This window comes from Microcebus murinus, chromosome 2, assembly GCF_040939455.1.
Source record: "Microcebus murinus isolate Inina chromosome 2, M.murinus_Inina_mat1.0, whole genome shotgun sequence".
Taxonomy (NCBI): Eukaryota; Metazoa; Chordata; class Mammalia; order Primates; family Cheirogaleidae; genus Microcebus; species Microcebus murinus.
The window spans coordinates 10330953-10357551 of record NC_134105.1 but is presented as its reverse complement, the minus strand read 5'-3'; the positions used below and the strand labels follow the sequence as shown (position 1 = coordinate 10357551).

Sequence of the window (26599 nt, the reverse complement as noted above, 5' to 3'; positions counted from 1 at the left end):
TCTTTGTTAAGAAAAGAAAGCGGTGGCTCATGCCTGTAATCCTAGCACTCTGGGAGGCTGAGGCAGGAGGATTGCTTGAGCTCAGGAGTTCGAGACCAGCCTGAGCAAGCGTGAGACCCCCGTCTCTACTAAAAAATAAATAGAAATTAGCTGGACAACTAAATATATAATTAGCCGGGCATGGTGGCACATGCCTGTGGTCCCAGGTACTCGGGAGGCTGAGGCAGGAGGATCGCTTGAGCCCAGGAGTTTGAGGTTGCTATGAGCTAGGCTGATGCCACGGCACTCTAGCCTGGGCAACAGAGTGAGACTCTGTCTCAAAAAGAAAAAAAGAAAGAAAGACAAGAAATTGTTTTAACTTTGAATTCCTGGGCTTAGGCAATCATCCCACCTCAGCTTCCTGAGTAGCTGGGACAACAGGTGTTCACTACTATGCCTACTGTTTTTGTTTTTTGTTTTGTTTGTTTGTTTTTGGTAGAGATAGAATTGTACTATATTGCCCAGGCTGGTCTCAAACTCCTGGCCTCAAGCAAGCCTTCTGCGTCAGCCTCCCAAAGCACTGACCGAGATTATAGACATGAACCGAACTGTACCTAGCTGTGAAATTTCTTTTCTTTCCCAAATGAAAATATGATAGATTTCTAGAAATACTTACAGAATTTACTTTATGCACAATATTTGAAGTCATTTAGCATATTGCCAATTTTAAAATGCTGAACGTTTGATTACATCTGGACATATGTATTCTGTAACAATGATAAGCGCCAGAAACTTGAATAGTGATAGGACAAGGTGGGAGTGTGATCAAAATATTAAAAATGATCTGGACCTGTGTGTTAGTTTTCTATTTCTAGTTGGAGCAACTTACCACATACTTAGTGGCTTAAGACAACATAAATTGATTATGTTATAGTTGTGTAGGTCAGAAGGCTGGTACAGGTCTCGTCAGACTAAAATCAAGGTGTCAGCAGACTGCATTCCTTTCTGGAGACTAGGGGAAAATCTTTTCTATTTATTTGGGCTGTTGGTGGAATTCATTTCCTTGCAGTTATAAGCCCAAGGTCCATGCCTTCTTGCTGGTTGTAAGCCGAGGGCCATTCTGAACTTCTAGAGGCTGCCTCATCCCTTGGCTCGTGGTCCCCCTTCTTCCAGCTTCAAAACCAGCAACACCAGTTTGAGTCCTTCTTCACATGACATTTCTCAGAACCATCTTCTTCCATCAGCTTCCACTTTAAAGGAATTCCACAGGTAGCCACGGGAAAAGAATCTAACGAGTTAGGCTCTAGCCTCCCACTGCTCTTCCACCCCCTCCATGAAACCACAACTGTTCTCTGATCTGTTGTATTTATAAGTGAATGGATATTTTATTTGTTTTGAGCAAAAGCTTCCCTGACACCAAAAATTAAAAGTTTGAAAACCACTAATACTCTCAGTGCTTATTTTGACTTTGTCAACACATTAATGCTATTATTGAGGTAGAATTAATTGATAGAAGCCTTCTTCTTTTACTCAGCAACCAAAATCCTTAGCAAAATTTAAAGAAATAGAAATTATACACATTTTCTGACCATAATACAATAAAATTAAGAACACATATTGAAAATATAAACAAAAAACCCTAACTGCTTAGAAACTAAAAAGCAGTCTTCTAACTATCTGTTTAATCAGGGAAAAAATAAAATACATAGAAAATAAAGACATTGCAAATCAAAACTTAGAGAATGTGGCTAAAACTGAAAGAATTAGACTCATAACTATTTTTAATGATAAAAAAAAATTTAAAGAATTAGCCAGATATTGTGGCGTGTGCCTGTTATCCCAGCTCCACAGGAGGCTGAGGCAGGAAGATTGCTTGAGCCCAGGAGTTTGAAATTACAGTGAGCTGTGATGATGCCACTGTACCCTAGCCAGGGCCATAGAGTGAGATCCTATCTCAAAAAAAAAAAAAGTCACCTTGGCCTAATTAATATTTTTGAAGCAACACACCAAACAGTGGCAGAATACACATTCTTTTCCAAGTGCACATGGTACATTCACCAATATATTGGCGCGTAAACTAATCTCGATGAATTTCAGAAGACTGAAATCTTGCAGAGTGTATTCTCTGACCACAATGGAATAAATTTGAAAACGGAAAGAGTAAAATAATCCATGCATCAAAGCAGAAACCACAAGCAAAATTAGAAAATACACTGGACTAAATGATAATGAAAATACGACATTTCATGGTTTGCAGGGTGCACCTGGGACTGCTTAGAAATTTATAACTTCAAATGCCAAAGGCTTTAAAATCAGTGATCTAAGATTGCACCTTGAGAAGGTATCAAAAGAACAATGTAAATCCAAAGTAAATATTAATAGAAGACAGGAAATAATAAAGAACAATAGTTAGGGGCAAAGGTTCTTTGAAAACGTCAATAAAATTGATAACTCCTAGGAAGACTGGTCAAAAATAAGAGAGAAAATAGAATCCCAATATCAAGACAGAAAAGATATCAGTACAGAGCCTATGGATATTAAGAGAGTATTATAAATAATTTAATGGTGATAAATTCAACAGTTTGGATGATATAAATTAATTCCTTTTTTTTTTTTTTTTTTTTTTTTTGAGACAGAGTCTTGCTCTGTCACCCAGGCTAGAGTGCCGTGGTATCAGCCTAGCTCATAGCAACCTCAAACTCCTCTTGTTTGGTCTTGTTCAGGCTGGTCTCGAACTCCTGACCTCAAGTGATCCTCCCACCTCAGCCTCCCACAGTGCTAGGGATTACAGGTGTGAGCCACCATGCCCGGCCTAAATAAACTAATTTCTTGAGAAATATAACGTATAACTGATATAAGATGAAATAGAAAATATGGATAGCTCTGTGTATGTTGTAGAAATTGAATGTATTATGCAGACCTTTTCACAAGGAAAACTCCAGGCTTCACTGGTGAACTATAAGACATGTTTAAGAAAGAGCTAACACCAGTATTACATACATTCTTTCAGAAAATAACCAAGAAATGATCACTTGCCAGTGTGTTTCATGAGGCCAGCATAATCTTGTACTGAAATGTAACAAAGACATCACAAAAGAGAAGTTATATTAATAAAGAGGTACCTTTCATATTAACTTCAGTTCACAGATAAAGAAACTGAGGCTCAGAGAATAAGTAATTTCTGTAGAATCAGTCTCTACATGATAATTATCTTAGTTAAAATAACATTTATGTGACAGACTCCGCTTTAAAGATCCCATGTATGCTTGCCTATTGGGATTTAAAAAAAAAAGATCTGGTGTATTAACTCACATCCAGCAATCCTGTGAGATGTGGGTGCTGCTCTCTGCCCTCTGTGGATGAGACACTTAGGCAGAGATTACCATTTGCCTATAAACTCGTAAGTGGCTGGGCCACGGCTCAAACCAGGCTTTTGGCTGCCAGGCCTGTGCTCCAGGTCTCAATCCCAGGATGCTGTCACTCTTAGCTCTGCAGCACTAAGTGGAGCTCCACAGCTCCGTAGCTCCACAGCTATCACTCTTAGCTCCACAGCACTGAGTGGCCCCCACATGCCCCAGGATGCTCACAGTGATTTGGATTAGGAGAGTGTGGGTGATTGGATTTCTTTTATTCTCTATACTTGTGGTTCCCAACCCCTGGGCCATGGACTGGTACCAGTCCTTGTCCTGTTAGGAACCAGGCTGCACAGCAGGAGGTGAGCAGCTACAAGCCAGCAAAGCTTCATTTGCATCACGGCCTGAGCTCCACCTCATAGCAGTGGCATTAGATTCTCATAGGAGTGCAAGCGCTACTGTAAACTGCGCATGTGAGGGACCTAGGTTGCCTGCTCCTTACGAAAATCTAATGCCTGATGATCTGAGGTGGAGCCGAGGCGGTGATGCTAGTGCTGGGGAGTGACTGCAAATACAGATTATCATTAGCAGGGAGGTTTGACTGCACAATAAATTTAATGTGCTTGAATCATCCCCAAACCACCGCGCCCCCCCCCCCCAGTCTATGGAAAAATTGTCTTCCATAAAACCGGACCCTGATGCCAAAAAGGTTGGGGACTGCTGCTCTATACTTCATTTTCTGTTATGGTTATGTGTTATTTGTTACTAATAACCATTTAAAGATATTTATTATCTAGGTCCTAAAAATAAAACTAGAATTTGAAATAAATTATTTGGGAAAACTTAGCAAGGAGTTTTAGAAAAACTACCTGTGTATGGAAGTTGTTTCCTAACCTACATACTTCTCTACTACTTCTACTATTTTCCATTTCTGAGGAATGTATGTGCAATGTGGTCACCAAAATAGAACTGTGCAGTACTTAAAATTTCTAAGAATGTGAAAAACTAAAACTATGGGGAAAATTCTGAATGTGACTTGAGAAGGCCAAATGGATAAGAGGAGCAGCTGATACATCCAGGTGTCTCAGATCATGTTATAGTAAAGTGTAGGGAGGTTGAGCTTTACATAAATACAGCTGGGTTGTTTTTTTTTCTTTGTCAGATGTGGCCCTATGGTTTTGGATGCTTTAATCAAGATTAAGAATGAAATTGATTCTACCTTGACCTTCCGAAGATCATGCAGAGAAGGTGAGCCTTTCATTCCTGTTGGACCCCAGATACTTATGTTCTGTTCTCAAAAGAGGCTTGGGCTGGCCAAAACTGATGGAGACGTCGTGGGGATCAGCTGCAGCTCTCTGCCGGGTGACCTTGCTGTGCTTAACAGTTCCTTTTCTTGGGGAAATGTGTCTGAAATTCAAACCATGGTGCAAGTTCTGGTTTCTGAGTTTAGTTCCTCTCAGGAGGTTTCTGTCAAGTGATCACTGCATCTGGTAGTCCCTGCGAGCCGCCGCAGACTTCACAGATATGCTGACTGGCCAGTCAGTGCGACTCGGCTCATTTATTAAAGGAGCAGTAGAGAGTTTCTAGCTGACACTGTGCACACTATACTTGTCCAGCAAGGGGAGATGTGTGTGTCTCCCTTCAGCTCCCAGCACGACATGTGTGCATATGCTGTGTTCAAGGTTGGTTTGATCAGCATCTCCCAGTGTGGTGACTTGTGCTGCTGGTGCCACTTGAGCTGATTTGAGGCAGAGTGCAAACCAACATTGTCTACTTGAATAGCTATGTGTTTATTTTACCCATTAGAAAAATATACTTGTTAATGATGGTCTGCCAGGTATACATAAATGGTTTCTTTTTCTTTTTTTTTTTTTTGAGACAGAGTCTCGCTTTGTTGCCCAGGCTAGAGTGAGTGCCATGGCATCAGCCTAGCTCACAGCAACCTCAAACTCCTGGGTTCAAGCAATCCTCCTGCCTCAGCCTCCCAAGTAGCTGGCACTACAGGAGTGCGCCACCATGCCCAGCTAATTTTTTCTATATATATTAGTTGGCCAATTAATTTCTTTTTATAGTAGAGACGGGGTCTCGCTCTTGTTCAGGCTAGTTTCGAACTCCCGACCTTGAGCAATCCGCCTGCCTCGGCCTCCCAGAGTGCTAGGATTACAGGCCTCCCAGAGAGCTAGGATTACAGGATTACGCCACCGCGCCCGGCCTCATAAATGGTTTCTTAATATGAATTTATTTATTTCAAGAAAACCCAAGTGATTGTCAGATCTGGCAAACACATGAGGTGCCGTGAAGACAGATTGGCCATAATGGCCATGGAGCTGGGCTATGTGCCAGACTCTGTTTTTGTACTTTATGTGAAGTAGAGAGGTGCTATTGTCTACCCTCAGTGTACAGAAGAGGAAACTGAGGCTCGGGGAAGTTAAGGGACTTCTGCAAATACACATAGTGAGTTGGGAGCCAGGAGTCAGTCAAAGCTGTCGGGCTCCGGCACTGCACTGTCAGGTGCTGACTGGGCTTGGAAACTGGATGAAACAAAAACGGAGGGTAGCCTGGTTCCCCAAGGACCCTGAGCTTTCTTCCTAATACAACTTTCCAAAAAAGGAAAAGCCAGGATAACTATCAGCCCATTGCTTTTTATTTTTGTTCTGCTATACATATCAAGCATTTAAAGGGCTACTTCTAAAACATCTGTTTTGATTCAGCTAATCTTATTTAGTGTAGCAAATGCTGACAGATAAGATGATAGTTCGACTGAGTCCTGCTGTTCAGGGAACATTCTGCGGCATTAAACACCAGCCTTTCCCATGTGACCCTGGCAGCATAGAGAATGGAGGTGCTTTTCAGTAACCTTTCTGGGTAGGACTGTTTCAGAGCCAAGAACATAAAAAATATGAGGCAGAATTGTATTAAATTGCCACTCCTTTTTATTCCCATATTTATTTAAAGAATTCCCAGAAGACCTTTTTAAGAGAAAGTTTATAGTATTTGTTTTTTAAATCTCATGCCATTTCTTATAAAATCAAACTGCTCTGGTTGGATGCCAGGTATACATAAATGTTTTAATAAATATTCAGTCTCTTAGGGAAATTTAGGAGTATTTGCTTAAGACAGATCTTTGTGTTCTTATGCACTTAACTGAGATTTACAGGCAAGGGAGAGTCTTACAGCCTTTTATAGTTTTACAAAAGTGATAACCCAATGCAGCTTTCACTAGCAAGCACATTCCTCTGGCCTGATGATCTTCAAAAAGCAGCTTCAGAGAAGTGGTACCAGGGGTTTAGATTACACAGTGGTACCAGGGGTTTAGATTACACAGTCATTTTTAAACTCTGAAATGCCTAGGAAATTTTTATACACAGGAAATAGGTCCAGACTAAGAAAATTCTCATGTCAGCCTCCTGGGTCAGCACCTTATATTTGCTTTGCTTTGGTTTCACATTAGTTTGTTCTTCTCTTCTTTGGAAAGTTCATGTGAGTCAGCTTGTGTGGATTTCATCACCCCAGGGCAACCACTGTGCTGCTTGTTTTGGGGAGGCAATAGAATAAGAGCCCTGTCTCTTGATAGTCTATATCCAGGCCTCAACCTTAAGATAACCAAGACTTTTTTTTTGTAGAGACAGGATCTTGCTCTGTCACCCAGGCTGGGGTGCAGTGGCCCCAATCATAGCTCACTGTAACCTTGAACTCCTGGGCTCAAGTGATCCTCCTTTTGCAGCCTCCCAAGTAGCTGGGACTACAGGTGCTTGACACCATGCCTGGCTAATTTTTCTTATTTTTTGTAGAGACAGGGTCTTGCTATGTTGCCCAGGCTGGCCTCAAACTCCTGGCCTCAAGCAATCTGCCTGCATAAGTCACCATGCCCACCCAAGACTGTTGATTTGCTTTTATGAATTGTGTCTGTTTGAATTTGAGTTTAGCCATTCAGCGGTGGCTCATGCCTGTAATCCCAGGACTTTGGGAGGCCAGGGCAACAGGATCACTTGAGCCCAGAAGTTCAAGACCAGCCAGGTAACAGAGCGAGACCCCATCTCTGCAAAAAAACATTTTTTAGTTAGTTAGATGTGGTGTTATGTGCCTACAGTTCAGCTACTCAGGAGGCCGAGTTGGGAGGATCACTGGAGCCCAGGAGTTAGAGGTTACAGTGAGCTGTGATCGTACCATGGCATTCCAGCCTGGACATTAGAATGAAAAAAATTAAAATTAAAAAAAAAAAAAAGAATTTGAGTTCAAACAGGAGTAGCTTTAAAACAATGGAGGCTGATTTTTCTCTCAAAGTATGTGACACATGAAGCTTAGAACTGGCATGGGAACTCCGTGGTACCAGCAGCACCCAGACCCCTCTGGCCTCCTCCAGTGCCGTTCTTGGCAAGGTTGCCACGTGGTCACAAAATGGTTCTTGGAACTGTAGTTTTTTTTTTTTTGTTTGTTTTTTTGAGACAGAGTCTCACTTGTTGCCCAGGCTAGAGTGAGTGCCGTGGCGTCAGCCTAGCTCACAGCAACCTCAAACTCCTGGGCTCAAGCAATCCTTCTGCCTCAGCCTCCCGAGTAGCTGGGACTACAGGCATGCGCCACCATGCCCGGCTAATTTTTTATATATATATACATTAGTTGGCCAATTAATTTCTTTCTATTTATAGTAGAGACGGGGTCTTGCTCTTGCTCAGGCTGGTTTCGAACTCGTGACCTCGAGCAATCCGCCCGCCTCAGCCTCCCAGAGTGCTAGGATTACAGGCGTGAGCCACCGCGCCCGGCTGGAACTGTAGTTTTTATTAACAGATCCACATTCTAGGCAGGAAGAAGAAGGAAAAGAAGAAAAGGCAACAGGCAGCTGCCACAGACATGTTGCATGCCAGTGTTGTCCCTGGTATGGAGCAAGGAGGACCCAGAAGAAGGGGCGGGACTGATTCTGAGTATGGGTGAAGATGTGTCAAGTGTGTGTGTCTTTCTCAGGTATCTGCGGCTCTTGTGCCATGAACATCAACGGAGGCAACACTCTAGCTTGTACCCGAAGGATTGACACCAACCTCAATAAAGTCTCAAAAATCTACCCTCTTCCACATATGTATGTGATAAAGGATCTTGTTCCTGTGAGTTTCTGCATCTCTCTCTCTTATTTTTTGCAGGAGGGTGGTACATATGTGTGTCATACTATTATTCTTTAGGGCAGGATTTTTTTTTTTTTGAGGATTTAAAGTTCCTTTTCTAGTCAGATGTAGAAAAATTTGATGGGGCTGTCTCCCCTATATTATGGCAAATGGAGGACCACAGTGTCACAGAGAGGGTTAGGAAAATCCCCAGATCTGAGACAGTGTGGCCTGAGTTTAATTAAAGAATTTGAATGGCGGAAGATAAACGCCTAGAAAATCCTCCAGCAGCTCATTTAGTGAGGTTTGTTTGGGAATAACAGGGCACAGAATTTTAGAGTTGGAATACTCCCAAAAATGATGACATTGGCCATAACTACAAAGAAATCATGCGGAAAATACCAGTTAGGAAAGCAGTGGTTGTTTATGAATTCTACTTTAGTTTCTACCCCCCTATATTTGACTACCTTTGCTGACTTGGTGTTTTCAAGGGCAGGTAGCGGGGAAAGGATTATGGGTTACAAAGTTTCCCAGATAGACAAGGGAGAGATTTCCTAACCTTGTGTAACTTTGTGACCACTTCTCCTTTTGTAGTCTTTGCGTACAGTCATGCCAAAGGAAGAGTCTGGCTTCTTTCTGTCTGGCGTAGGGCAGAAAAGTAGGCAGTATCCAAGGAACGGGGTTGATAAGAAACCTGAAGTGATGGTAGAATCTGATCCTTTTCTTCTTCCTCTTAACCTCAGGATTTGAGCAACTTCTATGCACAGTACAAATCCATTGAACCTTATTTGAAGAAGAAGGATGAATCCCAGGAAGGCAAGCAGCAGTATCTGCAGTCCATAGAAGATCGTGAGAAACTGGTCATTATTCCCTATTTATTGTCCTGGTGTGAGGAATTCATTGCAAAGATGTTTTCCAGGAGCATGCTTGAGATACTGCAGACTATTTAGTATATTCTGGAAAGGAACTCTACCCAAGGGTTGAACACCCATCCTCTCAGGGCCGGGTGGGTAGTGTGAAGCCATTAAGGGCCCAGAATAGATCAAGGAGCTGGAGCACCCGTGCCCTGCCTCCAGGGGCAGATGGTGGCCATGTTGCCAGTTCATCTTTTTCAAAAGAAACCAGTATGTAAATTGCCTGGCCTTTAAAAGTTGGCAGCTACGTCCAAGTTGTTCCCTCAGTTTGGGCAAAATAAAGTACACGTGCTGGCCAGTTGCAAATCTTACTACCACCATCCTGCTTTACAGATGGAAGCTAAATGCTAATGGCAAAACTGGATGTTCTTTCCTAACACCACACTTCTGGTTATTGGTGTGTGGGATTGCTACTGGCCTTCTCACTCTCCTGGAGCTGCTCTTCCTGTATACAGGCTATAAAATCGTAAAGTAGAGGCATCATTATCAAGTTTTCACTCTCTTCTTCTACCCTACTTTTACCTCCTCTTTGAAGTCTTCTCTGATTTACACGCCCTCCTCTCTGGACACTGGGGGGTAAGGGGGACCAAATGGAGATGGAGCCCCACACATGTGTGCATGGGGCAAAGCACATGTGCTGTCACCACTTTGTATGTCCTTCCAGTACAGCACTTACCCTAAGAATCATTTATATGCCCGTGCATTTAATGGACCAGGCATACCTCAAAGGCAGGGGCAGTGTCTTACTCTCTTCTGGATTCCTAGACCCTGGCACATATTATTTTATCAATAACAATAGTTGTGTGAATAAATTAATTAATTCTACCTTTTAGGATTTGGTGAATATTGAGTCTCCTCTCCTCTTCTTCATAAAATGTTAAGAAAGGAGAGTCCTTAGCTGGGCATAAGAGCTCATGGCTGCAGTCTTGACACTTTGGGAGGCCAAGGCAAGAGTATGACTTGAGTCCAGGAGTTTGAGACCAGCCCAGGAAATACAGCAATATCCCATCTCTACCAAAAAAGTAGAAAAATTAGTCAGGTGCATGATATGCACCTGTAGTTCCAGCTGCTGGGAGGCTAAGGTGGGAGGATCACTTGCACCTAAGGGTTCGAGGCTACAGTAAGCTATGATCACACCACTGCACTCCAGCATGGGTGACAGAGTGAGACCCTATCTCTAAAAAAAAAAGAAAGAAAGAGGCCGGGCACGGTGGCTCACATCTGTAATCCTAGCACTCTGGGAGGCCAAGACAGGTGGATTGCTCGAGGTTAGGAGTTCAAAACCAGCCTGAGCAAGAGCAAGACCCCATCTCTACTATAAACAGAAAGAAATTAATTGGCCAACTAATATATATAGAAAAAATTGGCCAGGCATGGTGGCGCATGCCTGTAGTCCCAGCTACTCAGGAGGCTGAGGCAGCAGGATCGCTTGAGCCCAGGAATTTGAGGTTGCTGTGAGCTAGGCTGACGCCACGGCACTCACTCTAGCCTGGGCAACAAAGTGAGACTCTGTCTCAAAAAAAAAAAAAAAAAAAAGGCCGGGCGCTGTGGCTCACGCCTGTAATCCTAGCTCTTGGGAGGCCGAGGCGGGCGGATTGCTCAAGGTCAGGAGTTCAAAACCAGCCTGAGCAAGAGCGAGACCCCGTCTCTACTATAAATAGAAAGAAATTAATTGGCCAACTGATATATATATAAAAAAAAAAAAATTAGCCGGGCATGGTGGCGCATGCCTGTAGTCCCAGCTACCCGGGAGGCTGAGGCAGAAGGATCACTTGAGCCCAGGAGTTTGAGGTTGCTGTGAGCTAGGCTGACGCCACGGCACTCACTCTAGCCTGGACAACAAAGCGAGACTCTGTCTCAAAAAAAAAAAAAAAAAAAAAAAAAAGAGTCCTGGTAAGTCTGCCTGCCTTGTCTGTCTCCACACAATGATAAGGATCAGTACAGTAATGTTATTACTCAAAGTAAGCCTTTGAATACTCTTCAGAGTTTCTTGTTCACAGGATGTAGCTCTGCCCCTCTGTTTCTAACTCCCAGACAGTCTTAACGCAGCCCAGAGTCCAGGTTGGAACCAGCCACTCTGGCTCAACTAGTCATTTCACATTCTTAGGTTAGGCAAGTCCATAGCTAATAAACATCTCCTTGATGTGGTATTATTAGGGAATGAAGGGTTCCCTTCAATATGTTTTCTACATTCAGGCTGAGTATCCCTTAAGTGAAATGCTTAGGACTAGAAGTGTTTGAGAGTTCAGATTTTTTCAGATTTTGGAATAATTGCATTATACTTACCAGTTAAACATTCATTATCCAAAATGTTCCAGTAAGCATTTCCTTTGAGCATCATGGCAGTGTTCAAAAAGTTTCAGATTTCAGAGCATTTCGAATTTCAGGTATTCCAATTTGGGATGCTCAACTTGTAATAGAAATTTACTCATTTAAATATTAAACATTTGTTTAGCATTTTTTGCTTCCTTAAATTAGTGTGTCTAACTTAAATAATTGGAAAATACATAGAACTATTTTTTTAATAATCTATAATTCCACCACCAAAAGATAACTTCTGTTAATACTTATAATCACCTTGTTTTTCATTTATTTATTACATTGTATTTTTATATAGCTGAGATCAAAATGTAAATATGCCTTAGCACCTTGCTTTTTTTCAGTTACGTTATTGTGAGCATCTTCTCCGTGTTCTTAAACATTCTTCATGAGGCCAGGCGTGGTGGCTCACGCCTGTAATCCTAGCACTCTGGGAGGCCAAGGCAGGAGGATAGCTCAAGGTCAGGAGTTCGAAACCACCCTGAGCAAGAGCGAGACCCCGTCTCTACTATAAATAGAAACAAATTAATTGGCCAACTAATATATATAGAAAAAATTAGCCGGGCATGGTGGCGCATGCCTGTAGTCCCAGCTACTCGGGAGGCTGAGGCAGGAGGATTGCTTGAGCCCAGGAGTTTGAGGTTGCTGTGAGCTAGGCTGACTCCACGGCACTCACTCTAGCCTGGGTAACAAAGCGAGACTCTGTCTCAAAAAAATAAAAAATAAAAATATATAGAAAAAATTAGGCCGGGCGCTGTGGCTCACGCCTGTAATCCTAGCTCTTGGGAGGCCGAGGCGGGCGGATTGCTCAAGGTCAGGAGTTCAAAACCAGCCTGAGCAAGAGCGAGACCCCGTCTCTACTATAAATAGAAAGAAATTAATTGGCCAACTGATATATATATAAAAAAAAAAAAATTAGCCGGGCATGGTGGCGCATGCCTGTAGTCCCAGCTACCCGGGAGGCTGAGGCAGAAGGATCACTTGAGCCCAGGAGTTTGAGGTTGCTGTGAGCTAGGCTGACGCCACGGCACTCACTCTAGCCTGGGCAACAAAGTGAGACTCTGTCTCAAAAAAAAAAAAAAAAAAGAAAAGAAAAAATTAGCCGGGCATGGTGGCGCATGCCTGTAGTGCCAGCTACTCGGGAGGCTGAGGCAGAAGAATTGCTTGAGCCCAGGAGTTTGAGGTTGCTATGAGCTAGGCTGACGCCATGGCACTCTACTCCAGGCAACAGAGTAAGACTCTGCCTGAAAAAAAAAAAATTCTTCATGAGCATGAACTTATACTTTGCTTTCTACAGCTTCAGGTGTGTGCACCATTCACTATTCAACCATCCCACTATTATGGAAAAATGCAATTGTTTCTTATTTACTGTTGTAAATTAGGCTAAATGCCATCTTTATCCTTTAAGCTCTACCTAAAAAATTATAATAAATTTATTGTTAACAGATTTTCCTGTAAGTGTTTTAAAGAATAAGAATACTGTGAAGGCACATAATCCTATGACCTTCTGCCTTCTAGACTTGTGGGGCACTTAACCTTCCCATCAGCTACCTGAACACGATGTAGACTGAGTTGAAGACCATGGTTCAGTCATGACCATCAGTTGTGTCTCATCTGTTATCAGCTGTCACCTGTGTGACATATACCAGTGTGCCCCTTCTGTTTTGCTGCTTTTAATCCATTCCTGTTGTTTCCAAACTCAGAAAGTCCAGTTTATTAGAACTGGCTGGGCAGATTTGAGCTAGTATAGCAGGTATGAAGGAATAGAAGACCAGAGTCAACTGCAGGGCCACATGCCGGCTGTGCTGTCTGCGGCCATGTTCCTTGGGCATGTGACCTAACTAACCTCTCTGAGCCTCACTTCCCTGTCCATAAGTGGGAGTTGCCAGTACTCACCACACAGGATCGCTATGACGATCAAATGAGGCAGAGTGCATAAAGCACATGGTCCTCAATCAGGATTGGCAATTTAGGGTGATATCTGTGTTCCCAGTGAAAATCTGAGGTCTCTTCTGCTGAGCCAGGGGCAAAAGCTGTTGTAGACCACCAGGATGCTTCAGCCCCCAGGACCTTCATAATTTTCCTCCTATTGACTGCATTCCAGGTGGTAAGCTGTTTTTGGTTTTTGTTTCTGTTGATTTCTGTTTTAGATAGGTTGAGGGGTTATTGTTCATTAAAGGGTAAGTGCATTGTACTTGGACTCAAGAACTCTGGGCTCTAATCCAGCAATGTTCACATTTTACTTACAAGATCTTTTTTGTGAATGATGAATCTCTGCAAACCACCCTTTGGATTTTGCCAAGAAAATTTGCATTCAAGTAGGCTCTTTGTTAATGTGCTGACCTCAGACATCAATTTAACTGGATAAAGACGTGACAGCGTCTCTTCCTTCACATGCTCCTGATTCCCCTTTCTCCCCACACAGGATGGGCTCTACGAGTGCATTCTCTGTGCCTGCTGTAGCACCAGCTGCCCCAGCTACTGGTGGAACGGAGACAAATATTTGGGACCTGCGGTTCTTATGCAGGTGAGATGCTTCTTAATTGCTTTAGGAGAAATTAAAACTCAAGTATCCAGGCCGGGCGCAGTGGCTCACACCTGTAATCCTAGCAGTCTGGGAGGCCGAGACGGGTGGATTGCTCAAGGTCAAGAGTTTGAGACCAGCCTGAGCAACAGTGACACCCCGTCTCTACTATAAATAGGAAGAAATTAATTGGCTGACTAAAAATATATATATTAAAAAAATGAGGCCGGGCGTGGTGGCTCACGCCTGTAATCTTAGCACTTTGGGAGGCCGAGGCGGGTGGATTGCTCAAGGTCAGGAGTTCGAAACCAGCCTGAGCAAGACCCCGTCTCTACCAAAAAATAGAAATAAATTAATTGGCCAACTAAAAATATATATACAAAAAATTAGCCGGGCATGGTGGCGCATGCCTGTAGTCCTAGCTACTCGGGAGGCTGAGGCAGTAGGATCGCTGACCCCCGGAGATTAAGGTTGCTGTGAGCCAGGCTGACGCCATGGCACTCACTCTAGCCTGGGCAACAAAGTGAGACTCTGTCTCAAAAAAAAAAAAAAAAAAAATGAGCCAGGGCCGGGCGTGGTGGTGGCTCACGCCTGTAATCCTAGCACTCTGGGAGGCCGAGGCTGGTGGATTGCTCGAGGTCAGGAGTTCGAAACCAGCCTGAGCAAGAGCGAGACCCCCGTCTCTACTATAAATAGAAAGAAATTAATTGGCCAACTAAAAATATATAGAAAAAATTAGCCGGGCATGGTGGCACATGCCTGTAGTCCCAGCTACCCGGGAGGCTGAGGCAGGAGGATCACTTGAGCCCAGGAGTTTGAGGTTGCTGTGAGTTAAAGCTAATGCTATAGCACTCTAGCCCGGGCGACAGAAGTGAGATTCTGTCTCAAAAAAAAAAAAAAGACTCAAGCATCCAGAAATGCAAGAGGACAGTAGATTGTTGCAAGCCAGCTTTTCTGAGGGTCTGGTTGGTTTCTTTCTTTGGTTGCATTGTGTTCACTTGCTTTCAATAAATCTGGGGCTTCATCTGCAACTTGCCTTTGTTTCAGGGTAGCGAGGGTCACCCCAAGGGGTGGTGGCATGCTTTTTAGCAAACCATGTCTTGCAGATATTTAAAGGTGTTTCCTGTACAGCAGACTGCTACTTTTCCACTTGCCCACATTGTCTGAGGCTCCCCATCTCCCTCTCACAAGGATTTGTATTGTGTGAGCAGGGGAGAAAGAAATGTCTTTGAGAGGCATCTACCCAGCGTTACAGTTGGAAATTGTTTCCAGGTTAATGAGAGCCTGGGTTTAGGGCTTGCTTTCACTGCAAAGAAAGTCACTGTCCACACCTGTAATCCTGGCACTCAAGGCAGAGGCGGGAGGATCGCTTGAGCTCGGGAGTTGGAGACGAGTCTAAGTAAGACCCTGTCTCAACAAAAAATAGAAAAAATTAGCCAGGTGTGGTGGTACGCACCTCTAGTCCTGGCTACTCAGGAGGCTGAGGCAGGAGGATCCCTTGAGCCCGGGAGTTAGCGTTTGAACTGAGCTATAGTGATACCACTGCACTCTACCCAGGGTGACAGTAAGACTCTGTCTCAAAATAACAAAAACGAAAGTCACTGTCATTGTTCCCAGAAAGCTTGTGCTTTTTAGATTTGTGGTCAGTGTTTCTCACAGACTGCAGGTGACTCAAAAGACAACTTCTCATTTTCCCACAAAAAGCGAAGTTACTTGATTGTGTGACCACATGGCCAGTATTGATTCCCAGCCATGTAGAGATTGAATAATGAAGTACACTCACCCTTGTCACTTGTACCAGATGATCTGAGCTGTTGGGAATCATAGGGGTCCTCTGAGTAACGCTGCTAGAGCACGCCCATGGATCATGGGGTCACTCGTTTTCAGCCTGCTGATCCTGGGCTGCTGGGATGGATGTTTGAACTGAAAGAATCAATCTGTTAAATCGTCAGTTCACTCAAAGACATGGAGAGTCTAGTGTGGGTAGGTGCCACGAAGACAAAGTGTAGAGACGAGGCACCTAAGCTGAGTGAATCCCCTGCTGCACTCTGGCGCTCTGAGTGGGGGCAGAGCTGCTGAAGTCGGCAGCTCGGCTCATCAGCCCTGGTTCCCCAGGCCTACCGCTGGATGATTGACTCCAGAGACGACTTCACAGAGGAGCGCCTGGCCAAGCTGCAGGACCCGTTCTCTCTGTACCGCTGCCACACCATCATGAACTGCACAAAGACCTGTCCCAAGGTATGTGGAGCTGGTGGCCCTCAGCTCTGCCTCAGAACCGACATGCCAGAAGTGGCATGTGCAAACCTGATCATTTGCAATGGAAAGGGAACAGAGTATGCCTGTCATCTCAGTGGGAGCCTGGGAGCTAGTTTGGCTCTTAGTTCCAAGGAACAGATTCAAGAGCAGACCCTACTTGCTCTACTTGGAGGGTACACAGGGACATTGAGGGAGTTAAGGATGTCTCAGGAATCCATGAGCAGGCACCTGCATTCAGCCTGACTTTATAGGAACAAAAAAGCAAAAGCCATCAGGTTATAGGTGGCTGGGGGAACTAGATTCCCTCTCCATCTCTGTCTTGTGATGTCGACCACTAATTTCTGCTTTCTAACAACCAGCCCCTCTTTCTCTCTGTTCTGTGGAGCTTGGAGCTTTTCTCTGACTCAGAGCTCCAGCTTTCCTAGCTTTCACTCCCTTTTCCTGCTCACCCTCGCTGCTGCCTTTGGCTCACCCTGGCCTAGAGTCTGCCTCCCAACACACCTCCAACTTCAGCCACCATTGTCTGCTCCCATCCTCTCAGCTCACATTCCCGAGAGGACGTTGCATTGTTCCAACTCAGCTTCCCATGGCAACACATCAGAGCTCATGGCTGGCTATAGACCGGCTGCCCTTTGGCTGGGTGCTGTCTCAGTCGATTTTGTGTTGCTGTTGCAGGGCATCACAGACTGGGTAATTTATAAAGAAAAGAACTTTATTTGGTTCATGGTTCTGGAGGCTGGGAAATCTAAGAGCATGACGCCAGCATCTAGCATTGGCCATCATGCTCTCATCCCATGGCAGAAGGGCAAGAGAGGGAAAGGACAAGAGAGAAGAGGGGCCCAAACTTACCCTTGTATCAGGAACTCACTCGCTCAGAACCTAGTCACCTCTTAAAGGTCCCACCTCTCAGTACTTGTGCATTGGGGTTTAGGTTTTCAACACATGGACTTCAGGGGAAACGCTCAAACCATAGCAGGTGCCAGCCTTGGCCAGTGGGCAGGGAAGAGCCAGGGCCATGTGGTTCAGAACACGGCTGCTCTTTGCACAGAGACCATGGGCAGAGTGATTTCACTTAACAGGTACAGTGAGTCAGTGGGCAGCAAGATGGAAAACTCTAGGATAACCAGTTAGCAGTTAAAAAAAAAATTATAGCATGTTTTTGAAAACATGAAATCCAAGCTGGATAATTCACTTATTTTTGGCCCAGAAGCCCCTTGTGTTTCCCAGGGCCCGGCCTCTGCTGCAGGGTCTCTCACCTGGTACCAGCGTCAGGATAGGCCATGGGGCCTGGTGGAGGAGCACACGGCTCCAACACCCCTTTGCCTGGGCTTCGTCCGGGCTCTGCCCTAGTGAACTCTGACCTCTGAGGCAAGTTATGCCACAAAAGTGCTTAGAACTAAAACACTGGGCCTGTTTGAGTTAGAGACAGCATCTCCAGCCATGGGGCCTGGCTTGTGTGTTTCTTCAGAAGCTCTAGGCAGGGCGTGCTGGCTCATGCCTGTAATCCTAGCACTCTGGGAGGCTGAGGCAGGAAGATTGCTCGAGGTCAGAAGTTCGAAACCAGCCTGAGCAAGAGCGAGACCCCGTCTCTACTAAAAATAGAAAGAAATTAATTGGCCAACTAAAAATATATAGAAAAAATTAGCCGAGCATGGTGGCACATGCCTGTAGTCCCAGTTATTCGGTAGGCTGAAGCAGAAGGATCGCCTGAGCCCAGGCATTTGAGGTTGCTGTGAGCTAGGTTAACACCAATGCACTCTAGCCCGGGCAACAGAGTGCGACTCTGACTCAAAAAAAAAAAAAAAAAGAAGAAGCTCTGCAGGTGACTCAGGTGCATTCCTGGTCACAAACCTGTGCGTTGAGGGGGGCAGCAGACAGCCCAGACCACCAAGAATAGGTTCTCCATGCCTCACCCTGGACTTTGGGGCTGTGAGACTTAGAATACGCTCCATCTTGAGTTCAACCCCATTGTTGTGCAGATGAGGAAGCCAAGCCCTAGGGTGGAGAGTAGGAGGAGAGTAACTTACCCAAGGTCACTATCAGATGGGTGGCAGGTCTGGCCTAGAAATAGGCACCTGCTTCCTGTCCCAGGGCTCTCTCTCTTCCTGCCGGGATTGGGCACACTCCTGTGTACCGACCTCCTATAAGTCTGAACACCCTTAGTGACCTCACAGAGACAGGAAATATTCACATGTTCCAGATTTGGAAAGATATACCATGAAAAGTCTCCCTCCCATATCCCCGTAGCCACCTCCCTGGAAGCAGTGATGTTATCAGATTCTTGTGTGACGTTCCAGAGGTATTTTATGCTACACAAAAATGCATGTGTTCTTTGTCGCCTTTTGCACATGACACTCGTCTGTAATTTTCTCACCCAGTATGTTCTGGAGATTATTCCACATCTGGATGCAAAGAGTGTCTTCTTTCTCCATTTCTCTTTTTCTCTCACAATCTCCTTTCTTTTTCTTTTTTCTTCTTTCCACACCACTTTTTTCAGAGTTAGAGTTATCCTTCTAAAATAAGGGGACCTTTCAATAACCTCAGATAAGTGCTTATCTAATTTTGTCAAATACTTTCTTGTCAACCTCCTACTTCTATAAAGCTGACATTCAGTGGGTTTAATTATTGTGCCTCCTGCAAACAGCTGTTACAGCTGTAGGCCAAACTGCAGCTAATGCAACGGTGTTGGCCTGTCGGACTCGTAATGGCGTTTATGAAGGGCTGACAGAGAGGGCCGTTTCTTCCATACACCTGTGAGGGTTTGTGTATGCTGACTTCTGTGTTGATGATTTAATAATAACGTACTGATTTAGAGATGTCTGGCTGATTTCGACATTGGCCTGTAGTCATAGAAAAACACTATCCTGGATATCTTTGAGCAGTCAGAGAACGTGGCTCTGCCCTGGGCCAGTTCCCCTGCCGAGACAGAGCCACACAAGGAGTCCAACGCGGCAGGCTCTTCCCAGAGACAGCTGGCCAGTTTAAATGACCGCAAGTAGAGACAGAAGGGAGCTCTTAGCCCCGGCCCTTTTGGTTTTTTGTGAGGTGGGAGAGGGTGCGGAGTGTTTGGGTTTTTTTTTGTTTTGTTTTGTTTTTTTGCAATCACACAAGAGGAGGTTTATTTTCTGGCTAGCCAGGGTCCAAGCCCCAGAGCACCAACGCAGTGGCCACTGTCGCAGGCAAGGACCCCGACCGAAACAACGGCATGCCTTTTATCCCCATGGTGCACAAGCTGCGCACAAGCTCACTACGCATGGATCATTCGTTGACCTTTAAAATGATTGGTTGCCCACTATTGCCCTTTGAAATAATTGGCGGGTTGGTTGCCCTCTATCGCCTGATGGGCCAGTCGCCCGTGCTTCAATGACCTCATCCCATAACTCCCCCTACAGCGGCGTAGCAAGCAAGCAATGACCAGAAGCAAAAGTTTGCGGTTAGCTCATTGCCCACCCATGGGTTTTGTTTTTTAAAGCCAGTCAAATTTATCGTGGTTTTAAGGAACTTGATTTGCATTCGCCTTGCTTTGACACTGAACCAGGGTTTCATGGTTTTCCCATTCAGTTTCAGTTACCATTTGCTATTGATTTTCTCTTTTTTTAAGGGTCTGAATCCAGGGAAGGCTATTGCTGAAATCAAGAAAATGATGGTAACCTATAAGGAAAAGAAAGCTGCAGCTTAACTGTTTCTATGGCAAAATATGACTTGGACCCAGCTCAGAGCTGAACTTAATTTATATCTAATTTGAGTTCTTTAAAGGTCCTGATTTTCCTTGAAGACAGCATGTATAATAAAAATTTTAAGAAATAAATAAATGTTATTCTACTTTATTAACAAAAAATCGAGACGTTTCTTTTACTTGCTACAAGGGAATGTGAAAGTGCCGGGAGTCCCTGTCCTTGAAGAGATGGACAGAGCTCCAGAGGGAGCCCTGGGGGGGGACACCGGGAACTGATGTCAGGTGGGGCATGGAGCTTGTCCTCGGCTTTGCCACTCACCAGCTGGACCACCTTGCACAAGTTCCTTCGCCCCTTGCTGCTCCTTTTGCCCATCTGTAAAATGGAAGCCACAATTGTGCTACTTCTCCCGCTGGTGTGAGGGTGCCGGCACTTATTCTGAGTGCTCAGTGAGTGTCACACAGCTTCCCGGTTTCTATAGTTTTCAATATTAGAATTATTAAAGACCAAACCTTGGTGAGTCTTTTGATATGCCAGTGAGGCAAGGTCTCCAGTTCCTCCAGCACAGAGCAGTGACCCCATCAGCTCTGAACTCGAGCTAGCTCCACAGATGACGTCAAGACACCCCTCACTGCAAACATAACTCCCCACCACCACAGCCGTGGCCCTGGGGCTTATTGCAGAAGTAGTAAGAGCGCAGTGGTGTCATCGTAGCTCACAGCAACCTCACACTCCTGGGCTCAAGCGATCCTCCTGCCTCAGCCTCCCGAGTAGCTGGGACTACAGGTGTGTGCCACAACACCTGGCTCATTTTTCTCTTTTTAGTAGAGATGGAGTCTTGCTCTTGCTCAGGCTGGTCTTGAATTCCTGTGCTCAAGCAATCCTCTCGCCTCAGATTCCCAGAATGCTAGGATTACAGGCGTGAGCCACCGCACCCAGCCCTAAATCCCACATTCCCTATTGACAGTTTATACATTTTCTTCCAAACCTCATGTTATTACAAACGTGTGGCACATTTCCCCCTTCAAAATTAGGGTACCATAGAGCAGGGTGCAGTGTTGCACGCCAGCTCCTCAGGAGACTAAGGTAGGAGGATCGTTTGAGCGCAGGCCTTGCAGACCAGCCTGGGCATCAGAGCAAGACACTGTCTCTAAAATTAGGGTACCACATAGTCTTTTAGCAGCTTTCTATTTTTACCCCACAAAATACAAGGGATTCCAGGCTAACAAATACCTTCCATAGTCTATGTGTGTGGAAAATTTTTCTACCCTGGCCTTTCCAACTGCTACTTAAGTGCCTGGGCATGGGTGTGCCCCAGCGAGTGAACATTTGGGTGGTTCCTATTTTCACTCTTTCAACTCTTTTTGAGTTGTAGCTGGAAACCTGATCATCCTGAAAACAAAGGCTTCTTGCATCTTGAGGCCAGCAGCTAAGAAAATGTGCCACTCATGGAGAATGAACCTAATATGCATTGTCTGGCTTTAAAAAGGAGCAATTCAACAAGCTTTAGTCTCAGGCTGTGAGGGAGGTAAATTGCTGGGCAAAGAGGAAGAGGTTTTGTTTCCTCCCTACCACCTTGGGGCCAAGGTCACTAAGAAAAAAAGAACAAGCATTGAATTATTAGAAATTTAGAGAACAGAGGCTCACGACTGTAATCCTAGCACTCTGGGATGCTGAGGGGCTCAGGAGTTCAAGACCAGCCTGAGGAAGAGTGAGACGCCGTCTCTACCAAAAATAGAAAAAATTAACCGGTGGCGCATGCCTGTAATCCTAGCACTCTGGGAGGCTGAGGCAGGAGGATCGCTTGAGCCCAGGAGTTTGAGGTTGCTGTGAGCTAGGCTAACACCATGGCACTCTAGCCGGGTCTCACTATGTTCCCTGGGCTAGAGTGCCGTGGCATCAGCCTAGCTCACAGCAACCTCAAACTCCTGGGCTCAAGCGATCCTCCTGCCTCAGCCTCATGGGTAGCTGTAACGACAGGCACGCACCACTACACCCAGCTAATTTTTTCTGTGTTTAGTTGTTTGGCTAATTTTCTTTCTATTTATAGTAGAGACGAGGGTCTCGCTCTTGCTCAGGCTGGTCTCGAACTCTTGAGCTCGAGCAATCCTCCCGTCTCGGCCTCCCAAAATGCTAGGATTACAGGCGTGAGCCACTGCGCCCAGCCTCTCTGAATTCTTGACTGCCTCAGTAAGACCACACGGTACACAGTCTGAGGTGTTCAAGCTATTCAGAAAGGTGCAGGCATTGGAGAGGAAGCAGAGCCACGATTGGATGGTGCCTACTGCTCTGTGTTGTGAAAGGGGTAGAAGCAAATCTGGGGGCCATGTCTGTGGACAGCTCTGTCCCCCCCCCCAGCTCAAACATAATGGATTTTTGTCAGCCCCTGGGGAAGGTCACATTCCTGGGATTCATGGATGATTTGATTTTGCTTCTAATCTCTAGATCTGAAGGGAAGTATGGCTTTCTCTCCTAAATAACTTAATGGCTTGTAAAGATGAGTTTACCCCAGCTACCAATAAGAGGCAGAGTGTAGCTTGGGAGTTGCCACTCGAAATCAGCATCATCAGATGTCAAGTTTGTAACTGTAGGTCACCCTCACCCAAAGTGAGCTTGAGCTAAATTGGTATATGTTATTGACTGTTAGTTTAATTTATTGCTTATTTATTCTTTCACTGGGCTGGGCAAATGTTGTATTTGAACAGTCACAAGCACTTTTCTAATAAAACTGCAGACCTGAGCAGAGAACGGTATTTGTGTCCTGTTGCTATTCTGTGCCTAGGCAGTGTGCCTTCCTTTACAAAATAAGACTTCCTAGCACTGAAGCCAGTGGTCTCTTCTTATCTGGTCTTTGGCCAAGTTGTCAAATGTCTGTGTCTCTGTTTTCCCATCTGTAAAATGGAAATTAACAGCATTCACCTCTCAGAATTGTAACTGAAGTCTAACCAAGAATAAATGTGGGCCAGACACAGCGGCTCATGCCTGTAATCCCAACAGTTTAGGAAGCTGAGGTGGTAGGATCGCTTGAGGCCAGGAGTTCAAGACCAGCTTGGGCAAAAATGAGAACCCATCTCTACAAAATGTTTTCTAATTAGGCAAGGCACCTATAGTCCCAGGAAACATAGTGAGATCCTACTGGTCTCTACAAAAAATAGAAAAGAGTTAGGGACTGGGCTTGGTGGCTAACACCTGTAATCCTACCGCTTCGAGAGGTTGAGGCAGGATGATCACTTGAAGCCAGAATTTTGAGACCAGACTGAACAAGAGCAAGATCCCATCTCTACAAAAAACTAGAAAAATTAGCCAGGTGTGGTGGCGCACATCTGTAGTCCCAGCTACTCCGGAGCCAAAGCAGGAAGATCAGCTGAGCCCAGGAGTTTGAGGTTGCGGTGAACTATGTTCGTGTTACTATACTCCAGCCTCGGCGAGTGAGATCTTATCTCAAGAAAAATAAAATCAGCCAGGTGTGGTGTGTGTGTAGTCTCAGCTACTCAGGAAGCTGAGGTGAGAGGATCGCTTGAGCCCAGGAATTTGAGGCTACGGCGAACTATGATTGCACCACTGCACTTAGAGCAGACAGAGAGAGACCCTGTCTCTAAAAAAATAAAAATAAGAGGAAAAAAAGAATGAACAAAGAATGAACGTGAAAGCATCATGCCTTCATGCTTTGTTTTGGAGCAAATGCTGCATAAACTCAAGTTGGCTGATTTATCTCGAACACCTACTGTGTGAGAGAGTTGATGTTAGATTTATGACAGGACTGGCCAGGGCTAGAGGCCTCCAGTTCCAAGGATGGTTTTTCCTTGTGTCAACAGAAAAAAGCCAAACTCTGTAAAATACTTTTAAAGAGATTTATTCTGAGTCAAATTTGAGGACCATGACTCAAAGCCACAGCCTAGAGGCCTTGGGCAAGTGGACTTGCTGTGGCTGGGTTGCAGTTCAGTTTTATACATTTTTAGAGAGACAGGGGTTACAGGCAAACTTACAAATCAATACATGAGAGGCACACATTGGTTTGGCCTAAAAAGGTGGGGCATCTCAAAGCGGGGGGTGGGGGTGGGTGGGGGGTGGCTTACAGGTTATAGGTGGGTCTAAAGATTTCTTGGCGGGCAATTGGCTGAGAAAGTTAGACTTTATCTAGAAGACCAGAAAGGGTATGCTTAATGTAAGATAAGGGTGTGAGCACTCCGGAGGATGTTTTAAATTTAAGATAGGCATCTGCTAGGAAGATAGGGGCTTTTTTTTTTTTTTTTTTTTTGAGACAGAGTCTCACTTTGTTGCCCAGGCTAGAGTGAGTGCCATGGCGTCAGCCTAGCTCTCAGCAACCTCAAACTCCTGGGCCCAAGCAATCCTGCTGCCTCAGCCTCCCGAGTAGCTGGGACTACAGGCATGCGCCACCATGCCCGGCTAATTTTTTCTTTATATATTAGTTGGCTAATTAATTTCTTTCTATTTATAGTAGAGACGGGTCTCGCTCTTGCTCAGGCTGGTTTTGAACTCCTGACCTTGAGCAACCCGCCCGCCTCTGCTTCCCAGAGTGCTAGGATTACAGGCGTGAGCCACCGCCCCAGCCTGGCCTGAGATAGGGGCTTCTTATCTTTTAGGTGATGTTAATGCTATACTGGAATCAGGTTGGGAAGTAAACCACTGCTTTATTTGGTTAACAAAAGCTGCTTAGTGGGGATTTACTATTTGTCAGCCTGACTCAGCTGGCCTCCTTAGGAAGGAGTTTTGAGCAAAAGAAAAAGATCAGAGTTCAGTCCTCAGTTGCAAGGCTAAATGTTCATTTCTCATCTCTCCCACCACACTGCCTGCTCCTGCAGGGCCCTTCTCTTCCTTGCCCCAGGACAACAACTGTGTTTCCCCGAAAATAAGACCTACCCATAAAATAAACCCTAGCAGGATTTCTAAGCATTTGCGCAATATAAGCCCTACCCCGAAAATAAGACCTAGTGATGGGCGTGGCTATGCAGCGTATCTGCACAACCCATGCGTTTCAACGCAGAAGAGCTCTGTTGCTCGACATGAGAGATTGGGGCCAATGGTTCTAAAGGAAATGGAGTCGCAAGAAATTCAGGATGGAATTTGGGGTTTGGAGAGTTAGGATGATGCTCCAGAAGACGATGACTTAACTATATGTGAATCAATGTAGATTGTGGTACCGTACTTTTAAAAAATAACACATCCCCTGAAAATAAGCCCTAGGTTGTCTTCTTGAGGAAAAATAAATATAAGACCCTGTCTTATTTTCGGAGAAACACGGTACGAAACAAAGAGCTGAAAACACTTTACTGTGTGTCTAGACAGCCGTAGTCCTACCACAGGGTTTGTTACTAGGCGAGAAAACCCCCTTTGCTGTAAAAATTTAGTGAAACTAGAGAAACTGAAAAGTAAATTAGGCCGGGCACGGTGGCTCATGCCTGTAATCCTAGCACTCTGGGAGGCCGAGGTGGGTGGATTGCTGGAGGTCAGGAGTTCAAAACCAGCCTGAGCAAGAGCGAGACCCCATCTCTACTATAAATAGAAAGAAATTAATCGGCCAACTAATATATATAGAAAAAATTAGCCGGGCATGGTGGCACATGCCTGTAGTCCCAGCTACTCAGGAGGCTGAGGCAGCAGGATTGCTTGAGCCCAGGAGTTTGAGGTTGCTGTGAGCTAGGCTGACGCCATGGCACTCACTCTAGCCTGGGCAACAAAGTGAGACTCTGTCTCAAAAAAAAAAAAAGAAAAGAAAAGAAAAGTAAATTAATCCTCTGGAATAAACTGGCCCAAATTAGTGATTTCTGAAGCCTTTGCCCCTTGCTCATGTCCTCCGCTCGGCCCCCAAGGGAGCAGCAGCCTGGGAGGGGGGGTACCCGTTCAATTAGGCCTGGCCCACGTGTGACTGGAAGTTTCAGACACAGTTATCCGACAGGAGAGCCCAGCCCACGGACCACCTAGACGACCGCACACCAAAAACCACTTCCCTAAAAGTAACCCCAGCAGATGGCCGGGCCTCCCACATTCTCTGTGGCTTGGAAGGAAGCTTCCTCTGGCTTCCTGCCCCATCAAGGAGACAGCGAGCTGCAGGTGCAGCTCTTTTGCAGATGGCTCAGGGGATAGAGCCTCTTCAATGCCAAGCAGCCTTTGCAATACACAGATGAGGGGAGCAACCTCGCAAAAGAGTCCCCAACGCAGTCCCCAGGCCCTCTGCTTCCTTGAAGCCTCTATCCCAGCTTCACGGTCTCAAGACAGGGAAAGCAAGGAGGGTGCGCTGGCTTACACCTGTAATCCTAGCGCTCTGGGAGGCCGAGGCGGGCGGATCGTTTGAGCTCAGGAGTTCAAGACCAGCCTGAGCAAGATCGAGACCCCATCTCTCCTAAAAATACAAAGAAATTAATTGGCCAACTAAAAATACATATAGAAAAAAATCAGGCCGGGCGCTGTGGCTCACGCCTGTAATCCTAGCTCTTGGGAGGCCGAGGCGGGTGGATTGCTCAAGGTC

General features: G+C 45.3%; 1 protein-coding gene across 1 annotated transcript in view; it reads left to right on the top strand.

Moving 5' to 3' along the window:
- SDHB (succinate dehydrogenase complex iron sulfur subunit B) overlaps positions 1 to 20276 on the top strand; it is a 30497-nt gene extending 10221 nt beyond the window's left edge. The window contains exons 3-8 of the mRNA XM_012763100.2: positions 4495 to 4580; positions 8292 to 8428; positions 9169 to 9285; positions 14084 to 14185; positions 16298 to 16420; positions 20040 to 20276. Coding sequence (XP_012618554.1) covers positions 4495 to 4580; positions 8292 to 8428; positions 9169 to 9285; positions 14084 to 14185; positions 16298 to 16420; positions 20040 to 20117 — 643 coding nt within the window. The 3' untranslated portion in view covers positions 20118 to 20276. The remainder of the gene's footprint in view (positions 1 to 4494; positions 4581 to 8291; positions 8429 to 9168; positions 9286 to 14083; positions 14186 to 16297; positions 16421 to 20039) is intronic.
- The last annotated feature ends 6323 nt before the right edge of the window (positions 20277 to 26599 follow it).